This window comes from Dermacentor andersoni, chromosome 10 (assembly GCF_023375885.2).
Source record: "Dermacentor andersoni chromosome 10, qqDerAnde1_hic_scaffold, whole genome shotgun sequence".
NCBI lineage: Eukaryota > Metazoa > Arthropoda > Arachnida > Ixodida > Ixodidae > Dermacentor > Dermacentor andersoni.
The window spans coordinates 133,320,990-133,338,797 of record NC_092823.1 but is presented as its reverse complement, the minus strand read 5'-3'; the positions used below and the strand labels follow the sequence as shown (position 1 = coordinate 133,338,797).

Genomic DNA, 17,808 nt, shown 5'->3' with positions numbered 1-17,808 from the left:
GACACAATGACTAACGCAAACCCGCCCACTCAGCGCCTTTGCCACGGCCCGAAACCTACCAGAGCAACGCGTGTGAGCGCTCAAAAGCATAACAACGCCGTCATTGTGGCCCAAAAGGCGTGGCCATACAACAAAAAAATAAAAAAGCAGCAAAAAAATGAGAACCTACTACGTCATTTCCGCCACACTTTTCTCCTAGCGCGCGGAGGGGGTAGGGCCTCTCCTTAGTTTCCTTCCTCCGTGTCCCGCAGTGTTGCCGTGATGAAGCGGCGGAATTCGCCTTTCGCCGTGAAGCTCGAAATCATAAATCGGGTCGAACGCGGTGACAAGTCGGATGTCCCCGCAACGTACAAGATTCCGAGGTGCACTCTCGGCACCATTTTGAAGGGGGAAATTAGGGCTAAAGCGGCCTAACTCGCGACCCGGTGCCCGTAGTGCCCGTGGCGCCCGACGCGTACGCACGGCCGTGTACGAGCGGTTCATCCAAAATAGCTTCAGCCGTACCGACTTCCGCGTGCTCGGTGATGACTGTAAATTCTGATTATTGCGACGAAGCCGTTGCCGTTGTTGCCGAAGTTTGGAGCGAGCTGTCAGAATTTGCGGAAGCTGTTGACGAATCAACGGTGGACGAGTTTGTGAGCGCAAATGATGGTGTCGCGGCCACGGGAGAGCCCTCAAACGAAGACTACATTGCCGACATCGTGCCGAGCACAAGTGAAAATGGGCACGACGACGAAAGCAACGACCGTCTTTGGCCCACATCCTCCGAAGTGATTGGTGCGCTCGCAATAGTCCGGTGCTTCTGCGCGAATGCGGAATGTTGCGGCCTCAGCTGCTCCGACTCCTTAAACGAAGTGGAAAAGTGCGTGCCTCGCACGCAGCGAAATTGCCCAAGCAGAAGAAAATGCAGGACTATTTCGTGCGAAACTAAGCTAGTTTCATCAATAAAAGTGATATTATAAATGGTATGTGCTTTTATGACATCCAATTATTTAGCAGGCTTATATCGAATTATGCTCTATATCGAACTGATAGGCGTTTTTTGGCGAGTTCGATATAGCCGGGTTCGACTGTAGTCCTGTGACAGTGCCACCTTTTCGTGTTTGGTATGCTTCACCGCCACAATCTGCATACGCTTCGCCGCATAACACAGATATATTGCAGCAAAGCTGACCAGCCAAGTTTCAATTATCCGGCAAAGGCCAATTTTGAGGTAGAAACAACGAAGGTTTGGGAACTTAGAAATGTATGGGTGCCTGCCGGGACCTCCTGTCGTGTTTGAATTAACTGAAGTCAAGTTAACTGAAGTCTACCGTATAGGAAAGGTAGAAAAGTTGTAAGCTAGCATGCCACTCCAAATAGAGAAAGGAGAAATGGGATGGAGCAAGAGAGTGATGAAAGATTACCAAAATAAGGGATGCATACAAACATGCAAGAATGTGAATTCACCAAGCATACATCAAGTGCCAAACTAGCACTTTCCAACAATGTTAACAGTGCTTAGAGATAATTGATTGCATGCTTGCCATGTTCACTTTCCCTTGCTGTCCAATCCTGTTTGTGATCTGCACTATGGAAGAACGATCTCACCTGGGCATAGTCAGTTATGTACAGCCCCACATTCTCGCAGTCAGAGATGTCGCAGCTGCGCAGGCAGGGCTCGGCACCAGTCCCGCTGACGCACACGGCTGCCCCGACCACCGACGTGCTCCGGATGATGCAATGGTCCACCGTTGGCGAGCAGTTCTCGTTGATCTCGAGGCAGTAATGCTTGTGGTGCGGCACTGACGACGTAATGTCGGGCGTGAACTGAAGCAGACAAAAGAGAAGTGTGATAACCTGCTCCCAACAATAGAAGCGGCCTAACTTCCTAACACATGGTGCGGGGAGGCAGGCATGCAAACATGAACACAATATAATTTTGTGCCTTTCTTTTCCCACCACTATGCAACCTTTTAATTTCATGACTCAACATGGTTATGTCGTGTTACAATATTGGCAAATAAAACATGAAGAAACCAAACACAGAACAAATCAGGTGAGGCGAAGCATTCTTACATTTCTGCAAGAACACGAGTTACAGAAGAAGTTCCTAGCACAACATATGGCAACAGGTTATAAAGGGCACTGGAGTCTATCCAGTGGTTTTAACGAGCTAGCCTATTTTTCTTCTCTCGAACATTTTAGGAAAGTTCCATTTCGCGCTTTTTTCCCCCAACAGCTGCTCTGAAAATTCACTCTGAAATCCGGGCACTGCAGCCACCACTCACCTTGAGCGTCAGGTATCCGAGGTATGCTCCACGGGCACCCTCCACAAAGGTGACCGTTGAGTCCGAGTCGCGCTCGAGGATGACATGCTCAGCAACATTGCCAGGCGCTGCCCCAATCAGCGCCACACCGGTGTCAACGATGAGGAACTCCCCCTTGTACGTGCCCGCATGTACGAAGATGACAGGCCGATCAACATCCTCGCAGAAGTTGAATGCCGTCTCTATGGTATCAAAGTAGCTCAGTGATCGGCCGCGATACCTCTGTGGCTGGCCGTCGTACTGCGCCTGCATAGAAGGAAGCCAAATTATTAGTGGTCAAGCAAGACCACAGGCTACCAGAAATTAACACAGGCTCCATCCACTAAGGTCAGTCATATGTAGAAGGGGATGCTGACCCGAAGTAAAAAAAAAAGACATGCTTCGGCTCCTAGACAAAAGCTTTGTTCACACTGTTCAATTAGGACTTCCTCTTGTATGCAACATCAATTTAAATGGGTAATTCTACAGTGCAACAAGCATATGCTAAATAGGATGAAGATGAAGCCTGCCTTCTCACTAGACATTCATTACATTACTTGACATTTTCATTATAATGCGTTGTTGCTTCCTATTGTTTTCTCCCACCAAAGGTCATGGGTTCAAGTGCCTTAATTAACTCTATCTAATGGGGCCCCTCACCAGGCAACTGGAATCCAACTTGGAGATATCGCCAGTTTGCCCATATCTCCAAGTGGGTTCGACTCCCACCAAAAGTCATGGGTTCAAGTGCCTTAACCCTTTGAGGGTAAATGACGTAAATATACGGCGCCGCAAACAAGTCCGAAAATGGTCCACGCCGTATATTTACGGCGCTGTCTGTACGTTTAAAAAGCGCCAATTTCCTAACTTTTTCTTTTCTGTCATGTGCTATGTCGGAATATAGGGAATTTTTTTCGCGCAACTCCCTCTCTCGGTTTTTGTTGCATCCTTTGTTTTTGCCCTAGTTCGCTCCCGCGTGTCTATATAGTACCGCCCGCGCATTGGCGTGCGCGCGGGCGGGTGGTGTTTCGGCTTTTGTTTTCACAGGCAGTTTCGACTTCTTGCGCTTGCAAAACTGATGGCTATCTCGTTACTAATCGCTCCAAGGGCGACCGCCTCTTTTTCGCTCGTTCAGTACTAACAGGGGCGCGCATAGGAAGGATGCCGCTGTGCATGCGTTTCCGCTGCTTTTTTTTCTTCTTTTTTTTTTTTTTGACACTTGCGAAAACTAATTGCCGCTGGTTGGCGATAAGGTGAAGATTAGCGCAAGTTTGTCACACGTTTTGCTTTTTTGACGGGCACACAACCACACAGTTTTCTTGAGTGCGCACACCTACGCAGTTCGGTTACGCTATGGATGTACATATTAGATATTAGTGTAAGAGCAGGAACATTTGAGTCTTGCGAAATATTCTCGTGTGCGCATTTTCAAGGCCTTGAACTATGTGTATAAATATGCATCAAATTTTTTATTCTTATAAGTTTATTTCCTTTATTATAGTTGTTATTCATGAAGGAAGAGTACATATATACCAACGCAAAATATTTTTTTCTCACTTTACGGTCACCCTAGAAAAATTGCGGGGAATATTTTTCGAAGTAAGTCCCTAAGAAGAATTGAAATCTGCAATAAAAAAAATCGACCCTGGGCGATCGCACCATGTCGAAAAAAATCGACCCTCAAAGGGTTATAACTTTGTCTTAATTAACTGTGCCTTAAGGGGAGACGCTCCTCAGAAACCTTTTTTTTTTAATATTAATGCTAGACAAATGAAAATTGTACCACTTATATAGCTTGATATCCTCATTACAAATCTGTTCTTAGATTTAGGATAGCTTTATGCTTTCATGTCCTAAGTGCCATGCATAAGTGAAAAACAGTGCATGTTTGTGCAGCTACTGGACCTAGCAGTTGGCATGATATAGCAGTGCAAAGTGGCTTTTCTTGTCCCTAACACTCCACTGAGTGCTAATAAGCAAGATAATGCAATTCCCTTGACAGGCAACATTTTGAGAGAATTTCATATATGATGCTTCGTTTTCAGTGACTGGTACCCAAAGGTATTGAACATTTCCATTCTTAAAAATAAACTGGTTGCACTAAAATCTAGATCAGTGCATTCTACACATCTTAAAGATGATGCACACCAAATTTGGTCTTGATTGGACCACAATAAGTACATAAAATGTCATGCACAAAAGCCATGTTTGGCCAGAAATATGAAGCTGAGAAAAACACGATTGAAAGTTATAAAACTTCTTTATTTGTGTTGTAGAGCTGAAATCTATATCAAAATTGCACATAATGCAGGCCAGGGTATCTAGATCCAGTTCACTACTTTAGAATTCACCAGCGCATATGTTGTTCTCTCATAGAGTCTTCGTGAGCACCATGCTGACCCACTTCCTGCGCTGTTACTTTCCGAGCCAACTCCAAGTTCAGCCACTGCTTTTGTAGCAGCGAGGTGCACTTTCTTTGTTTGGCGGTAAACGATTTATGGTGCATCGGTTTTGGTAAACCAAGAACTGCACAAAATCGGACGAGTTGATTGTGTACAGCTCTAAATGCACGCGCCGCAACCACTGCCTTAATATTCACGGCGAAACTCTCTCTTGGGCTGGCCGAAGGGCGCGCTCCACCGTTAGCGTCGTCTACCGGAGATGCACGCCGCGACGAATACGTTGACGAGATAACGGACGTGGTACACGCTGCATTGTTGCAACACAACCACAAAAACGACGCGAGTCGTTTCCGTTTTTTAGCCAACTCACGGATAAAAAGACCGCGCCGTCCGCACGCCGGACATGCCGCGGCGCTCACGTTCCCGACGCCGATCTCGCAGATAAAGGTGCTTGCCGTCTCCTCGCCGCTCCTATCTTGATTGTCGAAGATTATCTACTTTTTCTCCGATGCGCTGTCAACGAAACTCGAGCGGCCGGCCGGCTCTGAACCGTCGAAAGCGTCGCCGTCACCTAGGTTAGGCTTAGCTGCCGCGGACGTCTCCATTGCACGCCGCTTGACTTTGCGGCGAGTCCCCTTGAACTTGTGCTTCGACCGATACTTTCGAGATCGAAAATCGCGTTTCTTCACGGGATCCATCGAAACAAGGAGCAGAAAAATGCCTGAAAGCCTGGGAACACGTCGAGAGAGCGGCGCGTCGCAGAAAGAGCAGACAACCTGCGGCCGCGTCGCGCGCTAGCAGCAAATGGCGTGGCCGGAATCGCACCACGTGATTTAGAAATCCAGCGAAAGCGCTCGGTTTTGGCGGTGAAATGTTGTTTTTATTATTACTTCTCGGGGAGATTGTGACGCGGCAAAGCCGACCTCGGAGAGAAAAAGCGTAGGCCTACTGCCTTGCACAAGCCCAATAGCTTGCGACGCCGCGATTTGACGCATCACGCGCTGGAAAATGGGCCAGATTTGCACCTTTTCTCGCCACCTCGGGTGCTTTCACCGAGTTTATTTATAATTTCCCAATCATTTACGGCTCTGATTTCTTTATATGTGAAAGTGGAGGGATCAATCTTGCTGAAACAGTCAAAAACATAAAACTGACTTTTCTGATGAAAATCGCCGTTTTTCGACCCGCGTCTCCCCTTAATTCACTTTGCCTTAATTAATGCCAAAGGTAGTGGGTTCAACTCTCTACCTTCTTGATGTCAATCAGAATCCAATGTGGGATACATAAACAAGGTCTTTAACTTACCCCCACTACCGCAATCCTCAGTCCAGCTCAAAGAATGCATCAGTGCTGCAGCGCAGACAATTGACAGGACTATGCTACAAAATGTACAGAATGAGCTTGGTTATCGTCTGGACATGTGTCTTGTCGCCAAAGGGGCACATATTGAATAATTGTAGAGGGTGTACAAACTTGGAGAGCTTGTGGTTCTTTTTCATGTATCTTTCATTTGTGTACATGTAATACTTTTGAAAATATAGCCTTTCCAAAATGAATAAATCATTTATGCTAGCCCTGTATTTCAATGAAAGGCACAAGACCCCGTACACCTTGAAGATAGTGCCATGCTTCCCTGGTGCCAGTGTTGCTCAATGCATAGTCTCCTATAATTTCTATGTGGACTGCAAAACCTAACTGATCCGCTGCATTAAGCAACAATATGTTGAATAACTGTGCCTAATTTATTTACCTGGATGGCTCCCTGACAATGAGAAGCTGAAAATATGAATTTTTTTTCACAATATGAGTTCCTTTTACTGTCCGGGTTTACGGCATCTAGTTTCTGTTCAGTCTCACAACAAACCAGCCAGCCCAAAGCAAACAAAGCACAAATATCGCGAGGGAGAAGCTCACCTGGAAGTGCGGCCGTACATGGATGCCGCGGTAGAGCTGCCGGAAGCTCTCCTTCCAGGGGTTGGGACAGTCAGCCTCCTCAGGGGCCACAAACTCAAACTTGCACGGTGCCGGGTGGAAGAGGGGCAGGTCATACTCAAACACGTTTTGGTACAGGGTCTTCCAAAGCTCCGTGTCATTGGAGATGGCGTGGAAGCGCCGGCACACCTGTGCCACCCGGCACAGGTCCTGCTCCAGCAAGTACGAGAAGATGGTGAGCAGCACTTCGTCCGGCACCTCGAGCAGGAGGTAGTGTGCCGCACTGCTCCCATCTGCACCACAAGAGAAGCTGCCAACGTGAGCGGACTCATACTCTTCCGCTCGGCCTCACTAAAACTACGAGGCAAGAAATTCTCCAAACATGTTCTGACAGCCAGCACACTTGGGAACAAACACAAAACCAGGCAAACCCAAGTGCTGAACTGCAACTAAAGGTTTATTGCTGAGAGACGCATTTGTGTTCATGCTTGAATACAGCGCAAGCACGGACGTAAAAGCTTCTCACACAGCGATAAACCTTTCGTTGCACTTGCGTTTGTCTGCTTTTGTGTTTGTACTAGAGTCCCCAAGTACATTGCTTTTAGAACAATAAGTGGCCACCCAACTAGCACACCAATATCTCCTCAGCAATTCACCTAAGGCTAGTGAAAATGCCCTTAGCATTGCCAGTACTTAGCAAGCAATACTAAGGAAAAAATACACGAGTAGTATGTTGGTAAAACAGGAGATGCCATCATACAATTCTGCATGCAATTCAACAGAAAGTACCAGTCGTACAAACAAATGCCTCCAACAAGGTTTTAACAAGGTAGCCATTTTTCAGACACTCTTCGCAGCGCATCAGACACAGCAGGATAAAATGTCACAGGTTTAAAGGCAGATTGCTCCACATAATAATTTCCTTCAGGCTAATCTCCTTGAGGGAATTCACGTTTGACTGGCGTTGACCGCCACATCTGAAATATGCTTTATTTTTATTTTATTTTTTACACACTGAAGCCACAGTGCCATCTGTTTCAATAAAGGAATTCAATCAATCAGTCAATGTAATTAGCTGTAATGGATAGAGTACACGCTGCTTTGAATAGGCCTCAAAGGCCTGCTAGTAAAAGCAGTGAGGGCCGTTTCCTGTTACAGAGTTGCACTTTGTCACCACCTTTGTATCAAACAAAGAGTGCTTATAGATAGAGACTGCGCATGAATTCGGGGGTGGCTGGCCTGTACCTGGACAGGAGTTTATGAATGACCAGACATGCAGCACAGATTAAAAAAAAGAGAGCCTACACCCAGCGTATCTGTCGTATCTCTGAATAAGTATCTCTTGTGAAGAAAGATCTGCACATGACATCGCAAACTCCTGTTCCAAACATCATTTACAGCTTCAAGTGCTAGAAATAAGCTGAGGGCAAGCAATTCAGAATAAGGTCATGCTTTTGTCATACCAGCACTTCAAGAAAGTGACCGTCTTGGCACAACCTATCTACAGAATGAAAAGGCAAAAAAAGCAAGATGCAACATTGTCACAAGGTCAGAGTTTGAAGGACTACAGCAGAAATACCATGTGGGACAACTTGAGAAAGTTGTCGTGAATATCAAGCAAATGATGTTTATCACAAACAAAAAAGAAATTACACGAGAAAGACTTAGTGAGAAAACTTGCATAAAATTCTACAAAGTTTGTGCTGACCAGGTAGTATTCGCTTGATTTATGGATTGCACTAACCTTGCGGCCAAATGTCCAAATAAACTGCCCATAGCTGGGTGCGTTGGTACAAAATTCACTGCTAAGAAATATGTAACAGATCAGACACGAAAGAGGCAGGCAAACAACTACCATAAAGATTTCCTCCAAACAGTTGACTATTTTCAAGGCCTTGAAGATAACACTGACATTTGTGGGGCTCTCACACATGCCCTTGGGACAAAGGAACGATAACATAATAGTGCAAACAATCACAAGAGTGTTTATTGCACCTTTCATACACAAATGCCTGCTCGCCAAATTGCTATCCTCAGAACATGCTGATGGGTGCGTGACAAATCAAGGAAGTCTGACTAACTGCAACTGGATAGCGAGTGAATATGTTCACCCGCATGCTAGATGCCAACGATGCATCATTTGTGTGACCGTACACGCGAATGGTAGTGCATTCGAATGATCATGTCCTCTAATCCGGTGTCCTAACTGCTCCCAAGCCTTTCCTGGGACGGTCCCACGAAAAGGGTTGGCACAGGCACGGAAGGTCCACGCTGCTCACCGATCCTAAGCCTACTCCCTCTTGCGCCTGACTAACCCTGCCATTAGGTGGAGTTAGCAGCGCAACACTCATACCATCTCTTGTAATGCTCAGCTATGGGGAGAAGCCAGATTACAGGAAACGTGAGAGCCATGCGGGGCAAAAAACATCAGGGAACGCGTGAGACTCAGCATCCCTACACATTCAAGAAAATCAATCGCAGGATAACAAAGCAGGCCCCAGCTTGGAGTTTGAACAAGCAGACTCGTCTTCATGAAGGGTAGGTCACCAGGTTAAGACAACAGCTCCATGCAGAGGCTTCCCTTGATCACCCATTGTTGGCCAATTTAAGTCTCCACCCTTCTGAGAACCCTTGTCTCATCTCATTTAATATTCAAGGGTTTTGCAGAAACACTACAACCCTGATTTATTGGAGTTTTGGCACAAGTGTAACCTAGGGTGTTCCATGGATTAGCCAGTGTGAAGAATGTGGGTAATTCAATAACAAAAACAGGCACCAAGAAATGCCTTGTTCTTCTCCGTATTCCTCACACCGGCTAACCCATGGCACATCAAAGCACCAAATGGACCAACAACAAGCTTTGCTATGTTGTAACATGTGCATTCTCACCTTCAGAGGAGGAGGAGGAGGAGGCGCCCTGGGAGGAAGACGGGGTGCGACGCTGGCGCTTGCGCGGCAGCGGGCACGGGGGCGCTCCGTCGTGGGGCAGCTTGCGCCGCAGGTCGTAGGGGGGCTGGTGGCCGCCCCCACCAGTGCTGCCCTGAGGTCCCCCCCCCACCGTGCACACGCCACCCAGCACGCTCACCAGTGTCTGCTCCACGCTAGCCGCTGCATCACACACACAACAATCACCTCATGTCACAGTGCGGGTTAGGTAGACTCTATAGCAGCAAGCAAGCTACTGCTTGAAAACGCAGTAGATCCAGGCCTTAAAGCTACACACCGGCATGTGCAAACGCTTGTATTATTTGTTGTTATTAGCTTTTGGGGCCAATTTCACTTTTGTGTGGTATAACATCCAGCACACTGCAGCACTGGTGCAACAAGCATCTTAACAGTGACTCTAATCTAGAAGTATTGCTTTTGTAAAGTGTGCCATCAAATTACATCGGCTTAGCCAATCAGCACACATCGACATCACCTAATGTGATCCACCAGAACCGCCCTGCCGTGTTCATGGAGGATGGAAGTAAACACAATAAATATTACACTTCTGTATGAGGCATGCAAACCAGCATGATTTACCAACACTAGCTGTACTGTAGGTTTCCTCAGCATTCCTTACTACAGGTGACAAGGCATGCCACAAGGGCCTTATCAGAATTCTCATGTGAATCATATATCACGTGGGGCGTGATGGACTCGTGAGGAGTAGAAAATCGGCAGGAGAAATGCACACACCAGCCGTTAGCAAACATGGACATGTGGTTGATGACCTCAAGTACCTGTCCCATTGTTTTGAGGTAAACAGTTACTACCTCAAGTGACAAGGACAATCATGGTTCCCTGGGCAACATTCTGATTGCAAAAACATTCTGCCCATGGGGTACCATTGCAATGAATGTCAGTCATGCCACCGACATCAAAAATGGCCTGTCACTTATGCCTTTTGATGGCAAATGCACAACAAAAGAAGACAGTGGGGGACTTGTTAGTCAAAAAAGCTTGCAACAATGGTTTGCATCAGGGCCATGAGTAACTAGACTCACCAGCAACTCCTAACTCAGCAGCAGCAAGGTGAAATTTGTAATAAAATGACATTGCTTCAAGATTAAGGACCATGGTCACACATATTAATATTCAGGCATCATAACCACTACACTGCATAGAGGGGGGCACATTGCATGTACTCCCCTCCCCCTTCCCCCAATGTCCTTGGTGTAATACAGCTCTCTTATTCCTTAAAAAAAATTTAATCATGGGGTTTTATGAGCCAAAACCACTTTCTGATTACGAGGCACGGCATAGTGAAGGACTCCAGAAATTTCGACCACCTGGGATTCTTAATGTGCACCTAAATCTAAGTACACTGGTGTTTTTGCATTTCGCCCCCATCGAAATGCAGCCCCTGTGGCCGGGATTTGATCCCGCGACCTCGTGCTCAGCAGCCTGACACCACAGCCACTGAGCAATCACAGCGGGTTCTCTTATTCCTCATATATGTGTATGCTTTGTGCAGCATCAAACTTGATTTTGTTGACAGCCTATCATTACAATGCGTTGGCGGGCTAGTTGGTGCGAATCCATGAATACTTTGTTTAGCGCAAAACAACAGACACAAGAAAGACCACCAGAACAAGGCGCTACTCTCAACTGACATCATTTTATTGCGTCACTCCTTTATAGACAGCTGAAACTGGAGGAACATGCGCAGTGAGCACCATGTGGTGGAGCCACCAACATCCGATCACAAGAGCGCACTCATGCGACAGAATTCAAAGAACCATAGCCTTAGAGAACATGAGCGATCCATACCAACAGGCACAGGTTCCCATTTGGCTCAGCATTGTAAAATACGCAAGTGCAAACCCATGTTTCGTGATACCACGATTTTGAAAGAGCCGTGACACCACCGCCCGAGAGTTATCGGAAGCATTCTTCATTCTGTCATTGGGGTCACAGTGCATTAGTGTACCTTCCTTAGCCTTGTACAGCGCTGAATATGGTTTTTTGGATTCTGTCACATGAGTGCGCTCTTGTGATCGGATGTTGGTGGCTTCACCACATGGTGCTCACTGCACATGTTCCTCTAGTTTCAGCTGTCTATAAAGGAGTGACGCAATAAAATGATGCCAGTTGAGAGTAGCGCCTTGTCCTGTCGTCTTTCTTGTGTCTGTTGTTTTGAGCTAAACAAAGTATTCATGCAGCCTATCATTGTTTCAGTGCTTCCTAAGTTGCTTATTTTTCAGGTTCCATTTATTTCTACCTTCAGGATCACAATGCATTGTGTATTTCATGCCACTGTACCTGAATGTAGAATGTGTACACTTGTGCTACACACTGCCTTCATTGATTTATTTAGCCTAATCAACGTTTGTGTCTTACGGCATACGGCCTCTGGTCAAATGATAATATCGCTGTTTTGGCATGTGTCCTCTACCCATGCTCAGCCACAAAAGCTTATGTGCTATAAAGAAAGTACTTAGTACTAGTAAGTTGAGCCACATATGTAAGGTTAAAGTGCAAAGTTCATATGCAGCCAAAATGTGTTACAGTAAACCATATGCCACCAGTGTGCTGTCATCCACAGCTGGCATGCACTTCCAAGATTTAGAACCATTAAATAAACCAAACCTTAAATAGCACTTTGCACGAAAGCGTGCTTAAAGGTACACCAAAGGCAAATATTAAAACAATGTGGACTGTTAAAGGGAGAAGGGCAGCGGATTGGGCGAGTTGGTGTTGCATGGTAACTATAAATTCAAACAGCGCTAAACGACAGGACCAGAATGAGGAGGAGACAAACACGGCGCTGAACTTACAACTGATTTATTTGAAGTACGTATATATGTTGACTTTTTACTTCAAATAAATCAGTTGTAAGTTCAGCGCCGTGTTTGTCTCCTCCTCATTCTGGTCCTGTCGTTTAGCGCTGTTTGAATTTATAGTTACCATGTTAAAGGGACACTAAAAGAGGAACACTGAATAAGTTAAATTGATAAAGTATACTTGAAGAACTACTCTAGCTTCACTGACTTCTAGGTAATTAGTTGATTATTAGAAGAGAAAGTGAGTGCCAAAGTCTCATATTTTAATTTTGCAGCGAAACTATGGGACCGGTAAGTCAGCGTGATATCACAGATAACAGAGTATCTTCGCATTTCAGCCATTTTGGTTCAGTAGAAGTTCTCGAAACTTTAGCTCCTTTAGAATACACTGTAGTTCATTTTTACCAATAATATTTAACTAAGCACAAGGAGACGGCATCAAAATCCACGACATCACTGGTAGCTGGTGCGGGCATTTCAAAGCAGTGTCGCAATCAGTTCTTCGTTTTTGAGTCATTTCTGACTTGCAGAGAGGCTTCTCACTGCAAGAGTGGCTTTTTTGGTACTGTGGACGGGCAATTTACTAACATAAGCTTAGATCGTTTTTCTCTATAGTGCCCCTTTAGAATGCCATTCCAGAAATTTTGCACAGCTTGCTCCGTGCCAAGAAAAGACTTAGTCTTTTGACAAAACTGGACCTGAAGGGTTTACATAAATGTCCCACAATTCAAATCACCTGCCCCCAAGTGGGGAGTTGTGACATCGCATACACCATCACTGCCCTTTACTTTCTTGGCGATTAAAACGGCACCTGACAGACAGCGCTAGTTTCTTGCTGAAAATGAAAAATGCGTGGCCAGACACCAAGCCATGACAGAGCCAACAGTGCGAAAGAGAAAGGGAGAGGGTGTGCCAAATTATAAACGCAATCTTCGCCATTCATTGAAATGGGCCTCGTTCTCTGCTAGTGGCAGTTTGTGCGAGTTTCATGAGCCAGATAAACAAGCACAGCCCTAGGCAATAATGAAACTACTGAAATGCAAAAGCGCGGGCAGCACAGTGTGCAGCGAAAACGAAACCTTTCGACTGCCTGCATCATTGTCAAAGCAACGTCAAAAGTTTTTTTCCAAGAATTGAGTAGAAGTAGACAAGTAGCATTTTCTTCAGTCTTATACAATGCAATGAACTCTTTATTATGAGTGGCTACGTACTAGTGACAAAATGACAATGAGCAGTCGCTGCATCATCAGAATGTACTCCGTTTCATACATCAGATGCAACACTGTTGAAGCTACGCAAGAAGTCCGGTCACCAAAATTTATTACTCCGCGCGTTTCGTCTATGCTTTGTAGTGTGCCAGTGGCATTTGCTCGCGCGAGCATGCACGTGAAGCTGCCACGACGGGCTGCAATGAAAATATAACGAAAAGCAAACTGATTTAAAACAAACGTGTTAGGAGCTGTATAAGTACATGGAGTGTTTCTATGGGTAAATTCTTTTTTTTTTTTATTGAGGACTGAGCTTTCAGGACTGAGAAAATTTTCACAAAAATCGGGTCAAGAAACACTGAACTATTTCTAAATGCAAACGCAGCCACTGCAAAAAGTACCTCTAGCCTCCACAGCGTTGCACCTGATGTATGAAACGGAGTATAGTACTTCAATGTTCTGGTGGAGTCTGTAACGACTCCAGGTCATGTATCGACACGTGCAGATTGATTTCAATGATAGACGACTGGGCTCACTGCTTTGTTGTGCTCGAGTGCTACTTGCCTTTCTGGGCACAAGTTCACCCATTAAAGAGTTAGTTTATGTCACTAGTAGGTTTACAACAACTGTAACTTTTTCCCTGTCACTACAATGCGACAATATTCTCTCGTACTTGATTCACTACAGTACAGTACAGGTTCTCAACTTGTGCCAAGTTAATTTGGAGTACAGTAGCTAGCTTGGCGAGTCGGTACATCTTCATAATGGTACATCCTTAGATTACACAGAGCGCGCACTAAAAAACACGGACGAAGAATAGAGAGCGCTCATGTTTGTCTATTCTTCATCCGTGTTTTTTAGTGCGTGCTGTGTGTAATGGGTATGAAGTTGACTTGGCTCTTTCAAAATACAATGTAGTGTTATCGTTACCGAAAAAAAATTTATTAGGCCCAAGCAGATGTCGTCAAAACTCCTGACGACATGGTGATCAGGCGCACGAATCTCAAGGTAGCGTCACCACTTAGCTTTGGTTGTTGCATTTTTAATGGTTTGTCAATTTTCCTTTTATAGTAAGAGTGTCTTTTCGTTTGTTTTGTAGAAGCACAATTAACGAATACAGCTCAAATTATATTTCTCTTTATTGTCCCTTTAAAGGCCAACTGCAACAAAATTTTTGACTGTGTAAAAAGCTCTTCCTAATAGTGTAGATATTCCCAACACAGCTTCCTCACATTTCTTGCAGCTTCAAAATCATGAGAAGCATACGGATACAGAATGGATTAAGAATTTTCACTTTTTTAATGAGTTTTATCAAATTTACAGAATGTGGACTTCATGGGAGAACCATCTACAGGAATGTCAGATATGAGAACATACACTTTTTCATGCCTAGCTTGTGCTTGGAAAGCACATCTGCAGCACTTGAAAAATATGCCTGATGTAATACATACTAAAAAACAATGCCAAGCGTGAAACCACTATATTACGCCATACCAACATCGAAAAGTGCAACCAGCCATCTATCTTGCCACTTGTTCTCCTAAAACACTTTACACATTTTCAAACTTGCACCACAGGCCCAATCAGAAGTGTCTCAATATGTGTGTGACGCATTTTAAACATGATTATTTTCACCATGTACCTGTGTCACCCTCACTACAATGATGAAGTGCTCTATGCTGTATCTTGCACTTAAAATAATCTTTCCGAACAGCCATGCAATAAAAACAGAGCCAAAGTATGTATTGTGCACAGTCTGCACGTTGCAGAAATGAAGCTGTGTTGATGTAGCACATAGTGGGTTTGTGACAGTAATTGGCAAGAGCTTTTCTTCCACATATAAAATGTTTTGTGCATAAGTGCTCTTTAATAATGCCTGTGAGCCAATCAGTGAGAAACAGCACAGAAACCATGAGACTTGTGTCCTTAGATATTTTAATTTCTTCTGGGTACACCATGGTTAGAATTTATGACTGAAGGTGCTACCAAATTGCATTCTTTTAGTGCTGGATTCTTTCACTATAATGACCAGTCTTGTGAAGAACAAGGCTAAAGTTGAGTGTAGCGCACCTTAAGACAATATGCCTTACTAGCTAATGAGCAGTTTATTTCCTTGGCCTGTGTTCATTCCCTGAAGCGATAATGAAGACGCTATGAAGAAAATTAATTGTATACATCCAAGAATCTGTGCCCAAACAACATAGCACAGAGCAGATGGCAGCACCACTGATATTCTACAAGGGATGGTTGTTCTGGCCAAAGGGTGGATCAATGAGCAGGCACTCGAGCTAAGGATGGTCATTACCACTTTAGATCTGCCTCAATTCCAGAATGTAAACATTTACAGGTTTTAGTTGTGCAATGCTTGTACGAGAACTCCTTTTGCAACCAAACTGTGGTGCAAGTCAGTTGCTTGAGCAACATTAAGGAGGATTAAGGAGGCTACGTGTACAAACATATAAAGCACGAGAAAGCTCACCACACTCCTGAGGGTGACCGGCAGGTTCATCTGCAGCATGAAAAAGGATTGTATTCAAACACTTGTCTCAGTGATGCTTTGCAGCAAGATAACTGATAACATGGCAGTTTCCTTCAACACATAAGTACATCAGCTGAACCGAATTCACAGCATGACGTAGACGTCTGCTCTGCTGACCTCTGTACAGCTGCTCAATTTCCTCCATATAATTCGTATTGTTCTCAATGTGTCACTAATCGTCGGTTGTTACTTTAACAATACGCAGCAGAGTGAGAAAACTGGGTTAGCACTTGCACCGCCCGTTTCTTGTATTACACTCAGGAGCTATTATTAGCAAAACCAATTCTCGGCAAAACCAATTTACTCGGACGGTCTCGCGTTTTTCGCATGCTTGCTACGGGCGGTATGTCGGAGATTAACCCTCACGAGGATGCGATGCCGGAACGAAAGCCGTTGTGTGAATAGCGCCCGATCAGTCGCAAGCTTTCATAAAACACGATCACAATACAACAGCTAGCAGTCGCGTTGCGTCACGCCAGAACGTTATTCCCGTACCGTTTCTACGGCACCGAAAGGTCAACTTTATCTGACGCAGTGCGTGTTTACACAGTCTTCGCAAATAACTTTCTTTAGGTAACACAGAGGGGAAGAGCACCAAAACAGCTGTTGAGGCGATTTTCACTGCTGGTAGTAGCACTGACAATCCGTCACACTCGCGTGTACAGAGTGACCGACATGGTTTTTTCGGTAGACAGACTAGCGCCATACGGCCGCTCGAGCCATCCGGAAAGGTGTATGGCGCGCTTAATGACGCATCCCAGAAGACGCCCTGTTCCTTTAGCGAGATTAGGCAGGGTGCCTCGCATTTCGCACGCCGCCAAAGAAGCGGCGGCGATCGCGGGAGCCCTGACGGGGAAAAGCGCTCGGCTTCTCACAGCGCAACGGGGCCCGCTTGGCCGACCATCGTCGCGGCTTTGCCGATTCGATCGCGCAAAGACCGCGAGACAACGCGACGTCGAAATCAATGCCGCCGCCACTCTTTGGCCAGACAAGAGCACCTTGCCGAAACGAGCGAGTCGGCGATGCGATCGTGTCGAAGCCCCGACGCGAACACAAGGGGGAGCGCCCTGCGATGTATCGCGACGAGCCAGGCTCGGATGCGGCTGGCGTGAGACAGCCGTACGGGCCGCAAAGACGCCGAGGACATCCCTGAACCTACCGAGGGTCGGCTGACCACGCCAAGACGGCGACTAACATGAATCGGGGAAAAATATTCCTACAGACTAGGCCTAATCATGGCCCAAAGGGTCCCCCCCCCCCCCCCCTTTCACAAAAGCAGTGCTCAGGCGTACCTTCGTCGAACGCCCTGGGCGTGATCCCCGCGCGCTTCAGAGGCTTCTTCCGCGTTTTGCGCACACTTTGTCTCGGCGGCCTTGCCGCCGCACTGGACATCTTCGGGGAACACGAAGCACCACGAAGACTTGCCCGCAGCACTCAACAAAGGGTCGAGAACTTGACAACCACCCCCATCACCATTGCTGTGAGGCCATTTTCTTGTTCCATGTCGGGAAACATTAGCCCGGCCAATCGCGACGCTGATGCGGGTCACGTGACGCTTCTTTTGGTTGACTACCGCAAAAACCAGGCACGCACAACAAAAGAAAACCGGAACACAAGCGAAGCGCACTGACTGAAGCCAGCTGTATTTGCATATGTAATGAAAACGCCCTG

At 45.8% G+C, this 17,808-nt stretch overlaps 1 protein-coding gene across 1 annotated transcript in view; it reads right to left on the bottom strand.

The window, feature by feature from the left end:
- The window catches only part of FBXO11 (F-box protein 11), a 49,245-nt gene extending 31,618 nt beyond the window's left edge, over positions 1-17,627 (bottom strand). The window contains exons 1-6 of the mRNA XM_050192814.3: positions 17,430-17,627; positions 16,078-16,107; positions 9,512-9,730; positions 6,605-6,915; positions 2,271-2,555; positions 1,591-1,809 (exon numbers count right to left, since the gene is read on the bottom strand). Of these exons, the coding sequence (XP_050048771.1) occupies positions 1,591-1,809; positions 2,271-2,555; positions 6,605-6,915; positions 9,512-9,730; positions 16,078-16,107; positions 17,430-17,529 (1,164 nt within the window). The 5' untranslated portion in view covers positions 17,530-17,627. The remainder of the gene's footprint in view (positions 1-1,590; positions 1,810-2,270; positions 2,556-6,604; positions 6,916-9,511; positions 9,731-16,077; positions 16,108-17,429) is intronic.
- Between the last annotated feature and the right edge of the window lie 181 nt (positions 17,628-17,808).